This window comes from Suncus etruscus, chromosome 7, assembly GCF_024139225.1.
Source record: "Suncus etruscus isolate mSunEtr1 chromosome 7, mSunEtr1.pri.cur, whole genome shotgun sequence".
Lineage (NCBI taxonomy): Eukaryota > Metazoa > Chordata > Mammalia > Eulipotyphla > Soricidae > Suncus > Suncus etruscus.
In genome coordinates, this window is record NC_064854.1 from 94,785,837 (window position 1) to 94,801,998 (window position 16,162).

Sequence of the window (16,162 nt, forward strand, 5' to 3'; positions counted from 1 at the left end):
TGGCTCAGGTTTGATTACTGACACCACAAATGTTCCCCTGAGCACCTCTAGAGTTCACTCCTCAGCACAAAGTAGGGTTGCTGGTGTGTTCATCCCAACCTACCCCCTTCAAGGACTAAAAAACTGATTTAGAAGTAACTATTATATAACCACACAGAACAAGTGGGGTACCTGGGAAAACTAATTCAGAAGCCTTTAAGCTGATAACTTTGACATATCTGTATACATCTACACATGTAATTATTTTGATTTTGGGGCCATCCCCATTGGTGCTGGGGAGGGGTTAATGGATGGAATCTCCCTCGTTTGGTGTTGAGGGTTACTCTCTACTCAGTGACTTTATGGAATGGAAAATCAGTCCCAAGAGCTCACACATGAAAGACAAGTGCTCTTCTATTCACTGAGTTATATCCTCAGTTCCTAAATGGTTTTTGACACCAAATAGGATACTGGGAATTGAACTTAGTTGGCTTCATGTAAGGCAAGCATCTTAACCACTATACCAGGGGTGGTGAACACACGGCTCTCAGCCGCATGCGGCTCCCGGCCAAAATGAATGTGGCTCTTTGCCTCTTCTCATTCTTTTGTAAACTGTGGCTCTTTGCCAAGTTTGGATTTTGTTCTGCTGCTTCTGAAGAGGGACCTCTGAGATCTCCAGGCGTGTAGTCCCGTCTCCCATCCCTCGGAAACAACTACATGGGCCAGCAAGCAGGGGGACCCATGTGTCACATGTTGGGTCACATCTTGCCGCTAGTTCTTAGTGTGGAGGACGCAGCCCACCCTCACCATCACTGCAGGATTTCTACTCTCACTCAAAATGGCAAAATGCAGTATGTGTTTAATATATTATTGTTAAAATTAGATGCTTTTGTGTGAGTGTTTGTCTGTTTTGGCAGGTCACTGCGTGGTGTGGCTCTCTGACTCTCAGTTTAACATTTTGGCTCTTTGTGTCGAACTTGTTCGCCACCCCTGCACTATACTATCTCTCCACCCCCTAAAACATATATTTTAATTTTTTTGTTTTTGGGCTACTCCTGGCAATGCTAAGGAACCACTCCTGGCTCTGTGCTCAGGGGTCACTCCTGTTGGTGCTGGGGATACTATATAGGATGTCAAAAACAAAACCTAGGTTGGCTGCATGCAAGGCAAGCACCCTACTTGCTGTGCTATCTCTCTGGTCCATCTACAAATGTATTTTAAAGAGACTGGTTAATCTTGGGTTTTCCAGGAAAATATTTAGGCATCATTACAATTTTTTTTTGGGGGGGCCACACTCAGTGGTGCTCAGAGGTTACTTCTCTGAGCTCAAAAATGTCTCCCAGGGCCCGGAGAGATAGCACAGCGGCGTTTGCCTTGCAAGCAGCCGATCCAGGACCAAAGGTGGTTGGTTGGAATCCCGGTGTCCCATATGGTCCCCCGTGCCTGCCAGGAGCTATTTCTGAGCAGACAGCCAGGAGTAGCCCCTGAGCACCGCCGGGTGTGGCCCAAAAACCAAAAAAAAAAAAAAAAAAAAGTCTCCTGGCAGGCTTGGGGACCATATGAGATGCTGGGGATTGAACCCGGTCGGCTGTGTGCAAGGCAGATGCCTTACCTGTTGTACTATGGTTCCAGCCCCTAATTAAGATTTTTTCCGGGGGCAGGGGAGATAGCATGGAGGTAAGGCATTTGCCTTGCATGCAGAAGGACGGTGGTTCGAATCCAGGCATCCCATATGGTTCCCTGAGCCTGCCAGGAGCAATTTCTGAGCAGAGACAGGAGTAACCCCTGAGTGCTGCCAGGCATGACCCCCCAAAAAAAAGTTACCAACTATTTTATTGATTCCCCAGGGATATCTTAGCACCCAAAATAACCCCAACCCCTACAATTGGCTTACATATTTTTTGGGGGGTTGGGTCACACCTGACAGCACTCAGGGGTTACTCCTGGCTCTGCACTCAGAAGCTGCTTCTGGCAGAGCTCGGGGAGCCATATGGGATGCTAGGATTCAAACCGGGTCCATCATGTGTTAGCCGAGTACAATGCAAATGCCTTACCGCTATGCTATCTCTCTGGCCCCTGGCTTACATATTCTTTATTCTGCCATTACATATACCATACTTTCTTTTTTAAAATTTAAACACCATAGTATTTTTCTTTTTTTTGGGTTTTGGGCCACACCTGGCGGTGCTCAGGGGTTACTCCTGGCTATTTGCTCAGAAATAGGTCCTGGCGGGCACAGAGGACCATATGGGATGCCAGGATTCGAACCAACCACTTTAGGTCCTGGATTGGCTGCTTGCAAGGCAAACGCTGCTATGCTATCTCTCTGGCCCCAAATTTAAACACCATAGTTAAAAGGTTGTTCATAATAGTGTTTTTTTTCCTCACAGATAAAGTTGATCATGATTGAGTTACAGTCATACAATGTATAACAACCTCCCCTGTGCGCATTTTCTGACACCAGTGTTAATAGTTTCCCTCTCAGGGGCCGGAGAGATAGCATGAAGGTAAAGCATTTACTTTGCATGCAGAAGGTCGGTGGTTCAAATTCCAGCATCCCATATGGTACCCCGAGCCTGCCAGTAGCAATTTCTGAGCATAGAGCCAGGAATAAGCCCTGAGCACTGCCGGGTGTGACCCAAAAACCAAAAAAATTTCCCTCTCACATTCCCTGATGCCCCCTCTTTCCTCCCACCCATCTCCCACTTAACACTGAAGCAGGCATTCTCTCTCTCTCTCTCTCTCTCTCTCTCTCTCTCTCTCTCTCTCTCTCTCTCCCACACACACACACACACCTCTTTTGTGGCATTGTGGTTTGTACTACTTCAAATGAAGGGGTGGCCGGAATGTTCTTTCCATATTAGACCTTCTCTACTATAACTGCACTCTCCGCTCTTTGTGGCAATCTACCTACATGGAATGGTCCTGATTTTCATCTCTATTGTTTCCGGATATCATTCCCACACTTTTATTTTTCTAATATCCCAGTGATGAGTGAGATTATTCTGTTTATCTCTCCCCTCTTACTCTTTTCACTCAGCATAATACTCTCCATGTCCATCCATGTATAAGCAAAATTCATGACTTCACTTTTTCTAATGACTGCATAGTATTCCATTGTGTAGATATACCAGTTTCTTTAGGCACTCATCTTTGTCAGGCACCTGGGTTGCTACCAAATTCTGGCCATTATAAATAGTGCTGTGATGAACATGGAAGTGCATAGGTAATTTTTGTATTGCATTTTTTGTATTCCTCAAGTATATCCCTAGGAGTAGTTTTGTTGGATCATATGGGAGCTCAATGTCCAATTTTTAAAGGAATATTCATATTGTTTTCCAGAAAGATTGGACTAGACGGCATTCCCACCAGCAGTCCCATTCTCCCCATTTCCACACCTGCACTGGTTGTTCTTGTTCTTTGTCATGTGTGCCATTCTCTGTGGTGTAAGTTAATACCTTATTGTTTTAATTTGCATCTCCCTGATGATTAGTGATGTAGAACATTTTTTCATGTGCCTTTTGGCTATCTGTATTTATTCTTTGAGCAAATGTCTATTTATTTCTTCTTCCCATTTTTTGGTGGGGTTAGATGTCTTTTTTGTTCATTTCTGTCAGTACCTTATATATCTTAGATATTAGCCCTTTATCAGATTATATTGGGTCAATAGTTCCTCCTATTCTGTAGGTAGCCTTTGTATTCTAATCATTGATTCATTTGAAGTACAGAAGCTTCTCAGTTTAATGTAGTCCCATTTGTTTATCTCTGCTTCCACTGTTTAAACAGGGTATTTCATCTTGCCTTTAGTCTCAATGTCTTGGAGTGTTTTGCCTATGTTTTCCTCTATATGCCTTATGGTTTCAGGTCTGATATCAAGATCTTTTTTTTTTGGGGGGGGGCCACACCCAGCGTTGCTCAGGGGTTACTCCTGGCTGTCTGCTCAGAAATAGCTCCTGGCAGGCACGGGGACCATATGGGACACCGGGATTCGAACCAATCACCTTTGGTCCTGGATCGGCTGCTTGCAAGGCAAACACTGCTGTGCTATCTCTCCGGGCCCTGATATCAAGATCTTTAATCCATTCTAATTTGACCTTTATGCATAGTGGTAAAGAGAGGTCTGAGTTCCTTTTTTGCAAGTAATTGACCAGTTTTCCCAGCACCACTTGTTGAAGAGGTTTTCCTTGCTCCACTGGTATTTGTTGCCCCTTTATCAAAGATTGGTTGTATACCTGACGGTCAGTCTCAGAATACTCAAGTCTGGTCCATTAATCTGAGGGTCTGTCTTTATTCTAATACCCTGCTGTTTTAATTACTATTACTTTATAGTAAAATTTAAAGTTGAATGATGTCTCCCATCTTCTTTCTCCCAAGGGTGGGTACTTATTATTCCAGATTAATTTCAGGAGTGTTTATCCACTTATTTGAAAAATGTCATGGGTATCATTAGAGGGATTGCATTAAATCTGTACAATGCTTGAGAAGTATTGCCTGCCATTTTAATGATGTTAATCCTCCCAATCCATGAGCAGGGTATGTTTCCATTTCCTTGAGTTCTCTTTTATTTCTTGAAACAGTGTTTATAAATCATACTTAGTTTTTCTTTTTTCTTTTTTTTTCTTTTTGGTTTTTGGGTCACACCCAGTGGTGCTCAGGTGCTACTCCTGGCTCTGCATTCAGAAGTCGCTCCTGGCAGGCTCGGGGAACCATATGGGATGCCGAGATTAGAACTGTGGTCCTGGGGCCGGGCGGTGGCGCTGGAGGTAAGGTGCCTGCCTTGCCTGCGCTAACCTAGGACGGACCGCGGTTCGATCCCCCGGCGTCCCATATGGTCCCCCAAGAAGCCAGGAGCAACTTCTGAGCGCATAGCCAGGAGTAACCCCTGAGCGTCACAGGGTGTGGCCCAAAAACCAAAAAAAAAAAAAAAAAGAACTGTGGTCCATCCTGTGTTGGCTTCGTGCAAGGCAAATGCCTTACCACTGTGCTATCGCTCTGGCCCCATAAACCCTACTTTCTAAGAACAGTTCTGGTATATACAAGTCCTTTGTATTCTTCCAAATAGCAGACAGCAAAGTTTTGATACTATTTAAATTATTACTTACCACAATCATTTACTCATAGTTTCTTACGGTGCATCCCTCACTGTGGAAGTGAGGGATGAGGGGAGCTGGAATGATGGGAAGCATAGTAGCCTGGGTACAAGGGGTGCATAAATATTTCTAGGCAAGTGTTGAGTGTTTTTCCTGCAAAAGTGGGTCATAGACCAAATAAGTTTGGGAACAGTTGGTTTAACTAATGTGGCCCTAAATTCAACTCTCTGATAACTGCTATAAGTTTTTCTTAAGATTACTTGATCTTGGCTGGAGCGATAGCACAGCAATAGACATTTGCCTTGCTGCGGCTGATCTGAGACAGACCTGGGTTTGATTTCCAGCATCCCATATGGTCCCCCGAGCCTGCCAGGAGTGACTTCTGAGTACAGAACCAGGAGTAATTCCTGAGCGCCGACAGATGTGGCACAAAAACTGGGGAAAAAAAATTACTTGACCTTTGGCGATACAAAATCCATTATATACAAGTACTATGAAGTATAAAAGGCTGTTTACAATAGACTGATTATGTTGGAGAAACTGCTTAGAATTGAAACCAATGTGTTTCTTTTCTTTTCTTTCCTTCCTTCCTTCCTTCCTTCCTTCCTTCCTTCCTTCCTTCCTTCCTTCCTTCCTTCCTTCCTTCCTTCCTTCCTTCCTTCCTTCCTTCCTTCCTTCCTCCCTTCCTGCCTCCCTCCCTCCCTCCCTCCCTCCCTCCCTCCCTCCCTCCCTCCCTCCCTCCCTCCTTCCTTTCTTTCTTTCTTTCTTTCTTTTTTTTGTGGTTTTTGGGTCACACCCGGCAGTGCTCAGGGGTTACTCCTGGCTCCAGGCTCAGAAATTGCTCCTGGCAGGCATGGGGGACCATATGGGACGCCAGGATTTGAACCGATGACCTGCATGAAAGGCAAATGCCTTACCTCCATGCTATTGCTCCGGCCCCCAATGTGTTTCTTGAGCTATTTTTTTTATTGCTCTGTGTTTGTATCAATTATTTAATATTCGTGAGTTATGGCCTCTCCACCTGTAAAATGGGGGTAATGGTGATCTTTTTAGGCTGTCCTTAGGATGAGATGAAATACTTACCAAATTACCAGACTCCATATACAGTTTCAGCTTTCTCTTTCTTACAGTTCTTTACTGTAAACTATTCTGTCCTCTTCCTTTATCATTCAGATCAAACAGCATATTTTTTTTTTCCCCAGAAGCTTCCTATTTCTCCTGGCAAGTAAGCATTTCCAGTATTCTGCTCATAATTATGAACTTTTCTCCACAAATGAATTGCTAATTTCTAAATGTCAGTAATCCTAAAAATCAGTTTCATTCAACTTTGTATCATCCCCGAGCCTGACAGGAGCGATTTCTGAGTACAGAGCCAGGAGTAACCCCTGAGCACTGCTGGGTGTGGACCCAAAACCTAAAAAAAAAAAAAAAAAAAAAAAAGCCTGGAAAATCAATTTTGAAGATGCAGAAATGTGCTCTGATCTATTGTTGTTAGAACCACCAGGGCTTCAATCATAGGTGCTGAGGGATCATGTGGTATCTGATATCAAACTCGGGTCCTCATGTAAGGCAAGGAAACATGCACCTATGGTTGCTAAGGTTTTTCCTTGGCTCAGTAAATTTAATATTTAATAGTCCTTATAAAAACTTATATATTAGTGTTATCATTTTAAAAAGTCAAAGTATGGGCTGGAGAGATAGCATGGAGGTAAGGCGTTTGCCTTTCATGCAAGAGGTCATCGGTTCGAATCCCAGCGTCCCATATGGTCCCCCGTGCCTGCCAGGAGCAATTTCTGAGCATGGAGCCAGGAGTAACCCCTGAGCACTGCCGGGTGTGACCCAAAAACCACAAAAAAAAAAAAAAAAAAAAAAAAAAAAGTCAAAGTATATTTTAGTTTCCAAGTAGACATTGTCTTTTAAGTCCTCTTAAATCCATGTATATACCCTCTCCCAGTTTGTTTAAATTTTACTAGATTTATTATTTTTTTAATTTTTTTATTGAGACCTTTGTGAATTACAAGTCTCTCACAGTTGTATTTCAGACTTATAGTGACAGTGAGTTAGGACCATTCCTTCCACCCACCAGTGTTGACCCCCCTCCACCGTAGTTTCCAGCATGCATCCTAAACCTCCACCCCTAGTTCCCTGGACGGCTGGAGAGATAGCACAGCAGTAGGGCGTTTGTCTTGCAAGCAGACCCAGGACAAATGGTGGTTCAAATCCCAGCATCCCATATGGTCCCCTGTACCTGCCAAGAGTGATTTCTGAGCACAGAGCCAGGAGTAACCCCTGAGCGCTGCTGGGTACGACCCAAAACAAATAAACAAAAAATCCTCAAAGTAAGAAAGGACTTGAATAATTAAAGATCCAGAAAAAGCTTCCAAAGATATGCAAGTGATCCACAAGCACATAAAATGACTCTCAGTGTCATTGTCATTAAGGAAATACAAGTCAAAACCACAATTAGTTAGCATTTCACACCTACCAGGAAGAGAATAAGAAATCAGAAAACTAAAGCAAAACAAATATGGAAAATTACAAGTGTAGGTGAGCATGTGAAGAAATTAGAACTCTCATGCAACACCAGTGGGAAGATGAAATTACATAAGTGCTGTAAAGAACTTTTTCAGGAAGAGAAATTTGGGTCACGCCTAGCAGTGCTCTGGAGTCAACTACATGCAGTACCAGGGATAGCTAGGAATGGAACCCCAGCATCTTGGATACAAAGCAGGTGCTACAGCTCTTTGAGCTACCTCGGAGCCCCTATGAAAAACATTTTGGTATTTCCCTCAAAATTTTAAACATAAAATTAAGCATGCAACTCAACAATTCTACTGATAGTCATATACCAAAAATAATTTAAAACAGGGATTTAAGGGACTGGAGAGATAACTCAAAGGTCTAGAGTGAAAACTTGGCATATTTGGGGGCTCAGGTTTGATTCTCAACACCACCCAAGTGTAGTGCTGAAGTCTTCTATACTCCTGGAGAGGTTCCAGAACAAAACAAAGATTTCTTAAAAAAATAAAGTAAAATTGGGACTAAATAGATATTTGTGAATGCTTGTTCACAGTAGCATTACTCATAATAGCACCTTCCCAAAACAATCATAAATAGATGAGTGGAAAACAAAATATGATTTATACACAAGGCATTTTCAGTCTTAAAAAAGATAAGAGGGCTGGAGAGATAGTACAGCGAGTGGGATGCTTGCCTTGCACGTGGCAGTCCTGGCTTCATCTCTTATGCCACATGACCCCAAGTCCACCAGGAGTGATCCCTAAGCACAAATCTAGAAGCCCTGAGCACTACTTGGTGTGGAACCCCCTTCTTTCCCAAAAAAGAGTTCTGAGGCTGGAGAGATAGTACAGTGTGTAAGTGGCTTATCTCATACATGATCAACCTGGGTTCAATCCCTGGCAACCCAATGGCCCCTGAGCACTGTCAGGAATAATCCCTCAACACAGAGACAGAAGCTCTGATGAGTACAGCTGGGTGGGTCCCACCAAAACAAACAAAAAATGGAAATAAAGATCTAAACAGGATATGGATAAAAGAGCTAGAGTGGCATAATTTGCATACAGGAAGAACTGGTTTGAATCCTAGAGGAAATCCTAAGTACTATAGTAGGAGGAGCACTATAGCAACACTGGGGGTGTCCACAAAACAAAGAAGCAGCTCTGGTACATGCAACATGAATGAACTTTAACAACATGGAAATGTTTTATGATTCATGTTATATGATTCTACTTAGATGAAGTACCTCAAATAGTCAAATTTATTTATTTATTTATTTTTGGTTTTTGGGCCACACCCGGCAACGTTCAGGGATTACTCTTGGCTCTGCACTCAGAAATCGCTCCTGGCAGGCTTGGGGGATATATGGGATGCTGGTATGGAACCAAGTCTGTCCCAGGTCATCCTAGGTCTGTCCCAGGTCGGCTGCGTGCAATGCAAACACCCTATCGCTGTGCTATTGGCCCCTCAAATAGTCAAATTTATAATAAAAGAAAATAGAATATTGGTAGCCAGAATCTGGGGAGAAAAGGAATAGGTGGTGGCATTTTTGCTTCTAATAAAAAAAATTCTAGGAGAAGAGATAGGACTGGAGGTAAAGGGCTTGATATATATATATATATATATATATTAATAATTTCTTTAGGGCTGGAGTGATAGCACAGTGGTAGGGCATTTGCCTTGTAGGCTGCCAACCCAGGATGCTAGGAGTGACATCTTGTCAGAGACTGCCAGAGACCAAACCCTGATAGGGAATTCTGCAGGACAAGCTACTTTATGTGGCCTGAATATGTAACCTAGGCATTAGCTATTAACTAGCCCAAGAGCTCAAAGAAATGCTGCAGCATCCTATCAGCCACACATTCCAGGAAGCTTGAGACATCTTTGAAGCTTTACTATCTTAGGGTGAAAATGGTTCCTGTGTAAAAATAGCATGTAAATTTTACTCACAGGATGCTACCTGTAGAGACTGTCTGTAATGCTGGCTGTTCATTTTGCTTTCTCTCCACCCCGTGTTTAATCGTGCTTAAAAGAGCCTGTACCAATCAATAAAGCAAGACCTTGATAAGGCACTTTACTTGGTCTCCATCTCTTCTTTTCCCCCATTCTCTTTTCAGGCTGGGTCCCCTCTATACCCTCGGAATAACGAAGTCCTGCAGGACGGGACAATATCTGAGTGCAGAGCCACCACTGAGTGCAGAGTAACCACTGAGCGATGCTAGGTGTGACCCAAAAACCAAAATAAATAAATAAATAAATTTCTTTATTTAAGCACCATGGTGCTTTATATGCATCTAAATTTGCTAAAACTGGTTTAAATCCTTGGCAACTGTTTCCAGTTGTAACTGTCTTCAGCCTTGCAGATTCAGGAATAAGCCCTGAGCACCACTGGGTGTAGTCCCAAAATAAAAACAAAAATGTTAGAATTTCATGTAATGAAAATTAGGAGTTATATTGTAAAACAAGCGATGTTTCATCGGCCTTCAGCCAAATTTTATTTTAAAAGGTTTTTTGAGGACGCACTTGGTGGTACAGTTATGGGCTTGGTGAAGTGCTTAGGCATCTGTCTCAGTGGTGCTTGGTGGAATATATAACAGAGTTCAAACCTGACTCTCCAGATAAGCATGCCCACTAGCCCTTTGAGCTGCTCTCTAACCTCTGAATAGGTTAGCGTTTTAAAAATCATTATAAAATTACACTAGAGGGCTGGAGCGATAACACAGCGGTAGGACGTTTGCCTTGCATGCGGCTGACCCAGGACCGTCCTGGGTTCAATCCCCAGTGTCCCATTTGGTCCCCTGAGCCAGGAGCAACCCCTAAGCGTCACCTGGTGTGGCCCCCCCAAAAAACAAAGCAAAACAAAAATTACACTAGAGGGGCCAGAGCGATAGCACAGCAGTAGGGCATTTGCACTCGGCCACCTGGAATCGGATTCTCAGCATTCCATACGGTTCCTGAAGCCTGCCAGGGCCGAATTCTGAGCGCATGGCCAAAAATAACCCTTGAGTGCCACTACGTGTGACCCCCCAAAAAAGAAAAAAATTACACTAGAAGGACCAGGCTCTAGCCCCTAGCACTGTGGTATCCCAGCACCACTTGGCATAACCCCCAAACATGGGATGTGGCACAAAAATAAACAAAAACACAAGGACAGTGGTGGGTATGATGTGGTAACACTGCATGCCAAAAGTGTTAATATTAAGAGGCTTGAGAAACAGTACAGTGAATAAGTTGCTTTCCTTGCATGTGGCCAGTCTTAGGTTCAATTCCTGGCATCCCATATGGTTCTCCATAATAGGAGTGACAGCTGAGTCAGGAATTAACTTTGAGCACAGCCAGATGTGCCCCCCCCCAAAAGAAGTAAAAATGTTAATATTAGTACTGCTGTTAAAAATAAAAAAGAATACTAAAGAACATTTTTTTTTTGGTTATTTTTGGTCACACCCGGAGGTGCTCAGTGGTTTCTCCTGGCTCTATGGTACGAAAAATATGGTACATACTCAACCTACTGAGCTATTTTTTCTGCTCCATCTTTTTTTTTTTTGTTTGTTTGTTTGTTTTTCGGGCCACACCCGTTTGATGCTTAGGAGTTAGTCCTGGCGAAGCACTCAGAAATTGCCCCTGGCTTGGGGGGACCATATGGGACGCCGGGGCTAGCGCTTGCAAGGCAGACACCTTACCTCTAGCGCCACCTCGCCGGCCCCTCTGCTCCATCTTTTAGCTATCTCCATAGTTTTGACTTTTTAAAAAAACTTTATTTATTTATTGATTCATTGATTCGTTTTTTGGGCCACACCTGGTGGTGCTCAGGGGCCACTCCTGACTCTGCACTCAGAAATCGCCCCTGGCAGGCTGGAGACCATATGGGATGCCAGGTATAGAACCAGGTCAGCCACATGCAAGGCAAACACCCTATCACTGTGCTATCTCTCTGGCCCAATTTGACCTTTTGATCAGCTCCTTTCTTAGTAAAATGGTTTGTTTCTGTTTTGGGGCCACACCCCATAATGCTCTGGGTTACTCCTGGCTCTGCGTTCAGAAATCGCTCCTGACTTGGAGGACCATTGCGACATCAGAGGATCAAACTGAGGTCTGTCCTAGACTAGCACGGGCAAGGCAGATGCCTTACCACTTGTGCCACCGCTTCGCCCACAGTAATATATATATATATTATATATATAACTTTATATATATAAGTAACTATATACATAATTTGACAATTCAAATTTATTTATTTTTCTGAGCCATAACCAGCAGCACTCTGGGGTTATTCCTGGCTTTGCTCTCAGAACTCCTCCTGCCAGGGATCGAACCTGAGTTCACTCTGGGTTGGCCGCATGCAAGGTAAAAGTCCTACTGCTGTGCTATATCATTCAGACCCCTCAATTCAATTTAGTGCTAAATATTCTTCTATTGTCAGGATGTATCACTTCACTTACTGAAGGAGATTTTAGTTGCTCCCAACTTTTGGCAATCATGGAAAATTTTAGTGTGGATGTGATTTCAACTTCTTTGAGTAAATACTGAGGAATAGAATATATTTAATGTTTCAAGAAACTTCTAAACTTACTGCCTTCAAAAGTGGTTGTACTATTTTTCAGAGAGTGTTTCTATTGCTCTACGTGTCAATATCTGGGGTTCTTAGTGTTCCAAATTGTTAATAAGTGTGTTGTAAAACAGACATTTAAAAATGTATTTGCAGGGGCCGTCGAAGTGGTGTTAGAGGTAAGGTGTCTGCCTTGCAAGCGCTAGCCAAGGAAAGGACCAGGGTTTGATTCCCCCAGCGTCCCATATGGTCCCCCCAAGCCAGGGGCAATTTCTGAGCGCGTAGCCAGGAGTAACCCCTGAGCATCAAATGGATGTGGCCAGAAAAACCAAAAAAAAAAAAAAAAAAATGTATTTGCAAGTAAATGAAGGATAAATATTAAGACGAAAAGTTACAGAGCTTATAAAATGTAAAAAAAATCTATTCAGAAAAAGAATTTATAGGCCACACATAGAAGAGGTCATGGACAACATAGAAAAATTTATTGAGGTCTAATTTTTACATTACATAAAATATATATACATACACATAGATATCAAATTAATTGTTTATACATTTATCACTATAATCCAGTAACAAGGAATTATTTTTCTGACATTAAAATTTCCCTCTTGGAGTCGGAGAGATTTGCCTTGCAAGCGGCCAATACAGGACCGACCCAGGTTCGAATCCCGACAATCCATATGGTCCCCCGAGCCTGCCAGGAGTGACTTAAAAGCAGAGACAGAAGTAGACCCTCAGCTCCACCGGGTGTCTCCCCCCAAAAAAAATCTAAAAAAATTTTTTTCCCTCTTACAGAGATTGTTTGGGAGGAGCGCATCTGTGGTGTTCAGGTGTTACCTCTCCCCCAATGCCATATATTAATATCACCTGTATGATCAGACCCACCCACAGCTGGAAGGGGTCTGAGGTTTGGAACACAGGTTTTCCCTGTGGGGAAGGGGAGAGGAAAAAAAGGAGCAAGGAACCTTGGAGATCTGCAGGAAGAGTGACAGAGAGAGTGAGAGAAAGAGAGGTGAGTTCAGTAGACTTGGTGCAAAGTCTGCACATGGCAGATATGGACATGGAATAAACCTAGGTGACTGTGCTGAAACTCTGACTGTGATTATTTCTATGCCGTTATCTTGTGCCTTTAGAACCGACGGCTGAAGGGCTACTAAAAGGCGATAAAGCTGAACTTAAAATCTGCCTATAAAATTGTCCAGCTTAATAATGTCATTCTACCTCTTCCATTTGACACAAGTATCTTCCTGCCATAATACACATTTTGAAGTCGCAGAAAGCGCCTTTGCTATCGTCATAAGTAGAACGTTAAGGGTTGGTCAGACACCAAAGAGAAAAGATACTACTGGGTTATACTACAGTAAGACCATCAACTTCTTCAAATAAAAAGGCTCCAAGAATACTAAGCACAGTCCCAGTTTCCACTGGATATGGAGGCGTTGAATGGGGAGCAAGTCTGAACAATTCTCACGCTCCCTTCCATTCCTATAGTCTTGGGGAGCGCACATATACGGAGTCGTTTCCAGCCCATCAAATGCTACTTCTCTCATCTGTTGTTAAGAAATCCTGACCTGGGCCCGGAGAGATAGCACAGCGGCGTTTGCCTTGCAAGCAGCCGATCCAGGACCAAAGGTGGTTGGTTCGAATCCCGGTGTCCCATATGGTCCCCCGTGCCTGCCAGGAGCTATTTCTGAGCAGACAGCCAGGAGTAACCGCTGAGCAACGCCGTGTGTGGCCCAAAAACAAAACAAAACAAAAAAGAAATCCTGACCTATGGGGCCGAAGAGATAGCATGGAGGTAAGGCATTTGCCTCGCATGCAGAAGGTCGGTGGTTCGAATCCCGACATCCCAAAAGTCTCCCCGAGCCTGCCAGGAGCGATTTCTGAGCTTAGAGCCAGGAGGAACCCCTGAGAGCTGCCGGGCGTAACCCAAAAACAAAAACAAAATCCTAAGACCTAGAAAGACACCAAGTCTAACAAGGCCCTAAACTGCCTAAGCTGGATCCTGCTGTCCCTAGTCTGGGACATGGGGGTTCCCTAGGAAGCTCCCAAGACTGATCCTTTTCCAGACCCCCACTTGGGAGACTTCCAGGGGGGCCCCGCCCCCGTCTCTTACCAGCGGAGAAGCAAAGCAAGGACACCCGGCGCTGGAGGCGATGCAAGCCTAAAACCGTGGGCGCGAAGAACATGGCTTCGTCGTCGGGGTGTGCGATGACCAGAAGGGTCCGGTTTCCCCCCCTCTGCAGGCCGGCGTGCTCGGGACTCCAGCTTCGTTCCGAAGCGTCCCGAACCCAGAGGAAGCCCCAAGCCAAGGCGGCAGCTGCCGCCAAGCACAGCCCCTCCAGCACCGCCATGCTCCGCCGGCCGGCTCTGCGCCTGCGCACCCGGGCGGGTGGCTCGGACCCGGACTCCGGAGGGGAAACTGCGCTCGCGCAAAAGGCGTTCCGAGTCTGGCAGGCCCGCGATCCGATCCGATCTGCCTCCGCCGACTTGGGACGCCGAGCTGCTCTGCAGGGAGGCTTTGCAGACTCGCTCGAATTCTCGCCGTGTGGAACTTCCTTATGCCTGCTCGCAGGCCGGGCTGGACCTCGCCGCCCAGTGTTCAGTCCTGCTCTGTTTTCTTTTTGGGTTTCGGGTCCCACCCGGCGCTCAGGGGTCCCTCTGGCTCTTCTAGGCTCAGAAATCGCCCCTGGCAGGCTCCGTGGTGGGACCATATGGATGCCGGGTTTCGAATTCGAACCACTGTTCTCCTTTCTGCATGCATGGCAAACACACACCCTACAAACCTCCACGCTCTCTCTCCGGCCCCAGTCCCGCTCCTTCTGCCTCGCTTCCAAGAGAAGCGTTTGAGAATGAATGAGCCCAGTAAGCTCCCGACTTATCCCTTTCTTTTTCTTTTTGGTATTTGGGTCACACCCGGCAGCGCTCAGGGGCTACTCCTGGCTCTATGCTCAGAAATCGCTCCTGGCAGGCTCGAAGGACCATATGGGATGCCGGGATCCGAACCACCGTTGGTCCTGGGTCAGCTGCTTGCAAGGCAAACGCCTTACCTCCATGCTCTCTCTCGGGCCCCTTTATTATTTATTTATTTATTTACTTTGGTTTTTGGGTCCCACCCGGCAGCGCTCAGGGGTTCCTCCTGGCTCTCTGCTCAGAATCACTCCTGGCAGGCTCATGGGGCGGGTGGGGGGGGGGGAATACCAGGATTCGAACCACCGTCCTCCTGCATGCAAAGCCAGCGCTCTACCTCCGTGCGACTTAGCCCTTTTTGAGCCCACGCGTTCCTTCCCAAGCCGGCCTCGGTTCTGGCCACTAGCCACCCAAACCCGGTGCCGAGGGCCCGAGGACTGTCTGTCTGTCTGTCTGTCTTCGTCGCCCCTGTGCAGTTCGGGGCCTGGGGCTGAGAGCGTCGCGGAGGGAGCGGGGGGAAGGAAGGAAGAGGCTAAGGTTCCGACGAGGGCGCCCGCCAGTCCCTCGAGGAGGAGACAGGCGAGCCGGGAGTGAGCTGAATTGAACACTAAGCGAGCGCGCGGGGCCGGGCCCGTCCGTCCGTCCGTCCGTCCGTCGGGCCCCGACTCTCCTCCCGGGCGAGGGAGCGCCGCGCCAGGCTGAGGGCCCGCTCGCTGAGAGGCCGGGCTCGCCAGCCGGGCTCGCTGAGGGCGGTAGCTAGGCAGCGGGGTAGGCAGGCAGGTGGGAGCGGCGCGCGGCCGGCGGGCGGGCGGAGGGTGTGGGCCCCGCAGCCCTCCGGAAGGAGGAGGAGCCGCGCCGGAGCCGCCAGAGCGGCGGCCGCGGCGGCCGGGGAGGGGGAGGCGTGCGGGCCGGGGCTGAGCAAGATGGCGGCCGAGGTGGCGGAGGAGCAGCCGCGGTGGCGGCGACGGCGGCGCCCGGAGTGAGCGAGCGCCCGGCTCGCAGGGCCCAGCGACGCGCGGGATTCCAGGCCGGGCCGCGCCGTGCGCCGCGTCCCCGCTCTCCTCTCCTCTCCTGTCCTCTCCTCTCCTCCCCTCCCTCTGGCCGGCCGGGCCGATCG

At 46.3% G+C, this 16,162-nt stretch overlaps 1 protein-coding gene across 1 annotated transcript in view; it reads right to left on the bottom strand.

The window, feature by feature from the left end:
- The window catches only part of PIGL (phosphatidylinositol glycan anchor biosynthesis class L), a 61,599-nt gene extending 47,102 nt beyond the window's left edge, over window positions 1–14,497 (bottom strand). The window contains exon 1 of the mRNA XM_049776951.1: window positions 14,252–14,497. Coding sequence (XP_049632908.1) covers window positions 14,252–14,489 — 238 coding nt within the window. The 5' untranslated portion in view covers window positions 14,490–14,497. The remainder of the gene's footprint in view (window positions 1–14,251) is intronic.
- Window positions 14,498–16,162: the final 1,665 nt, after the last annotated feature.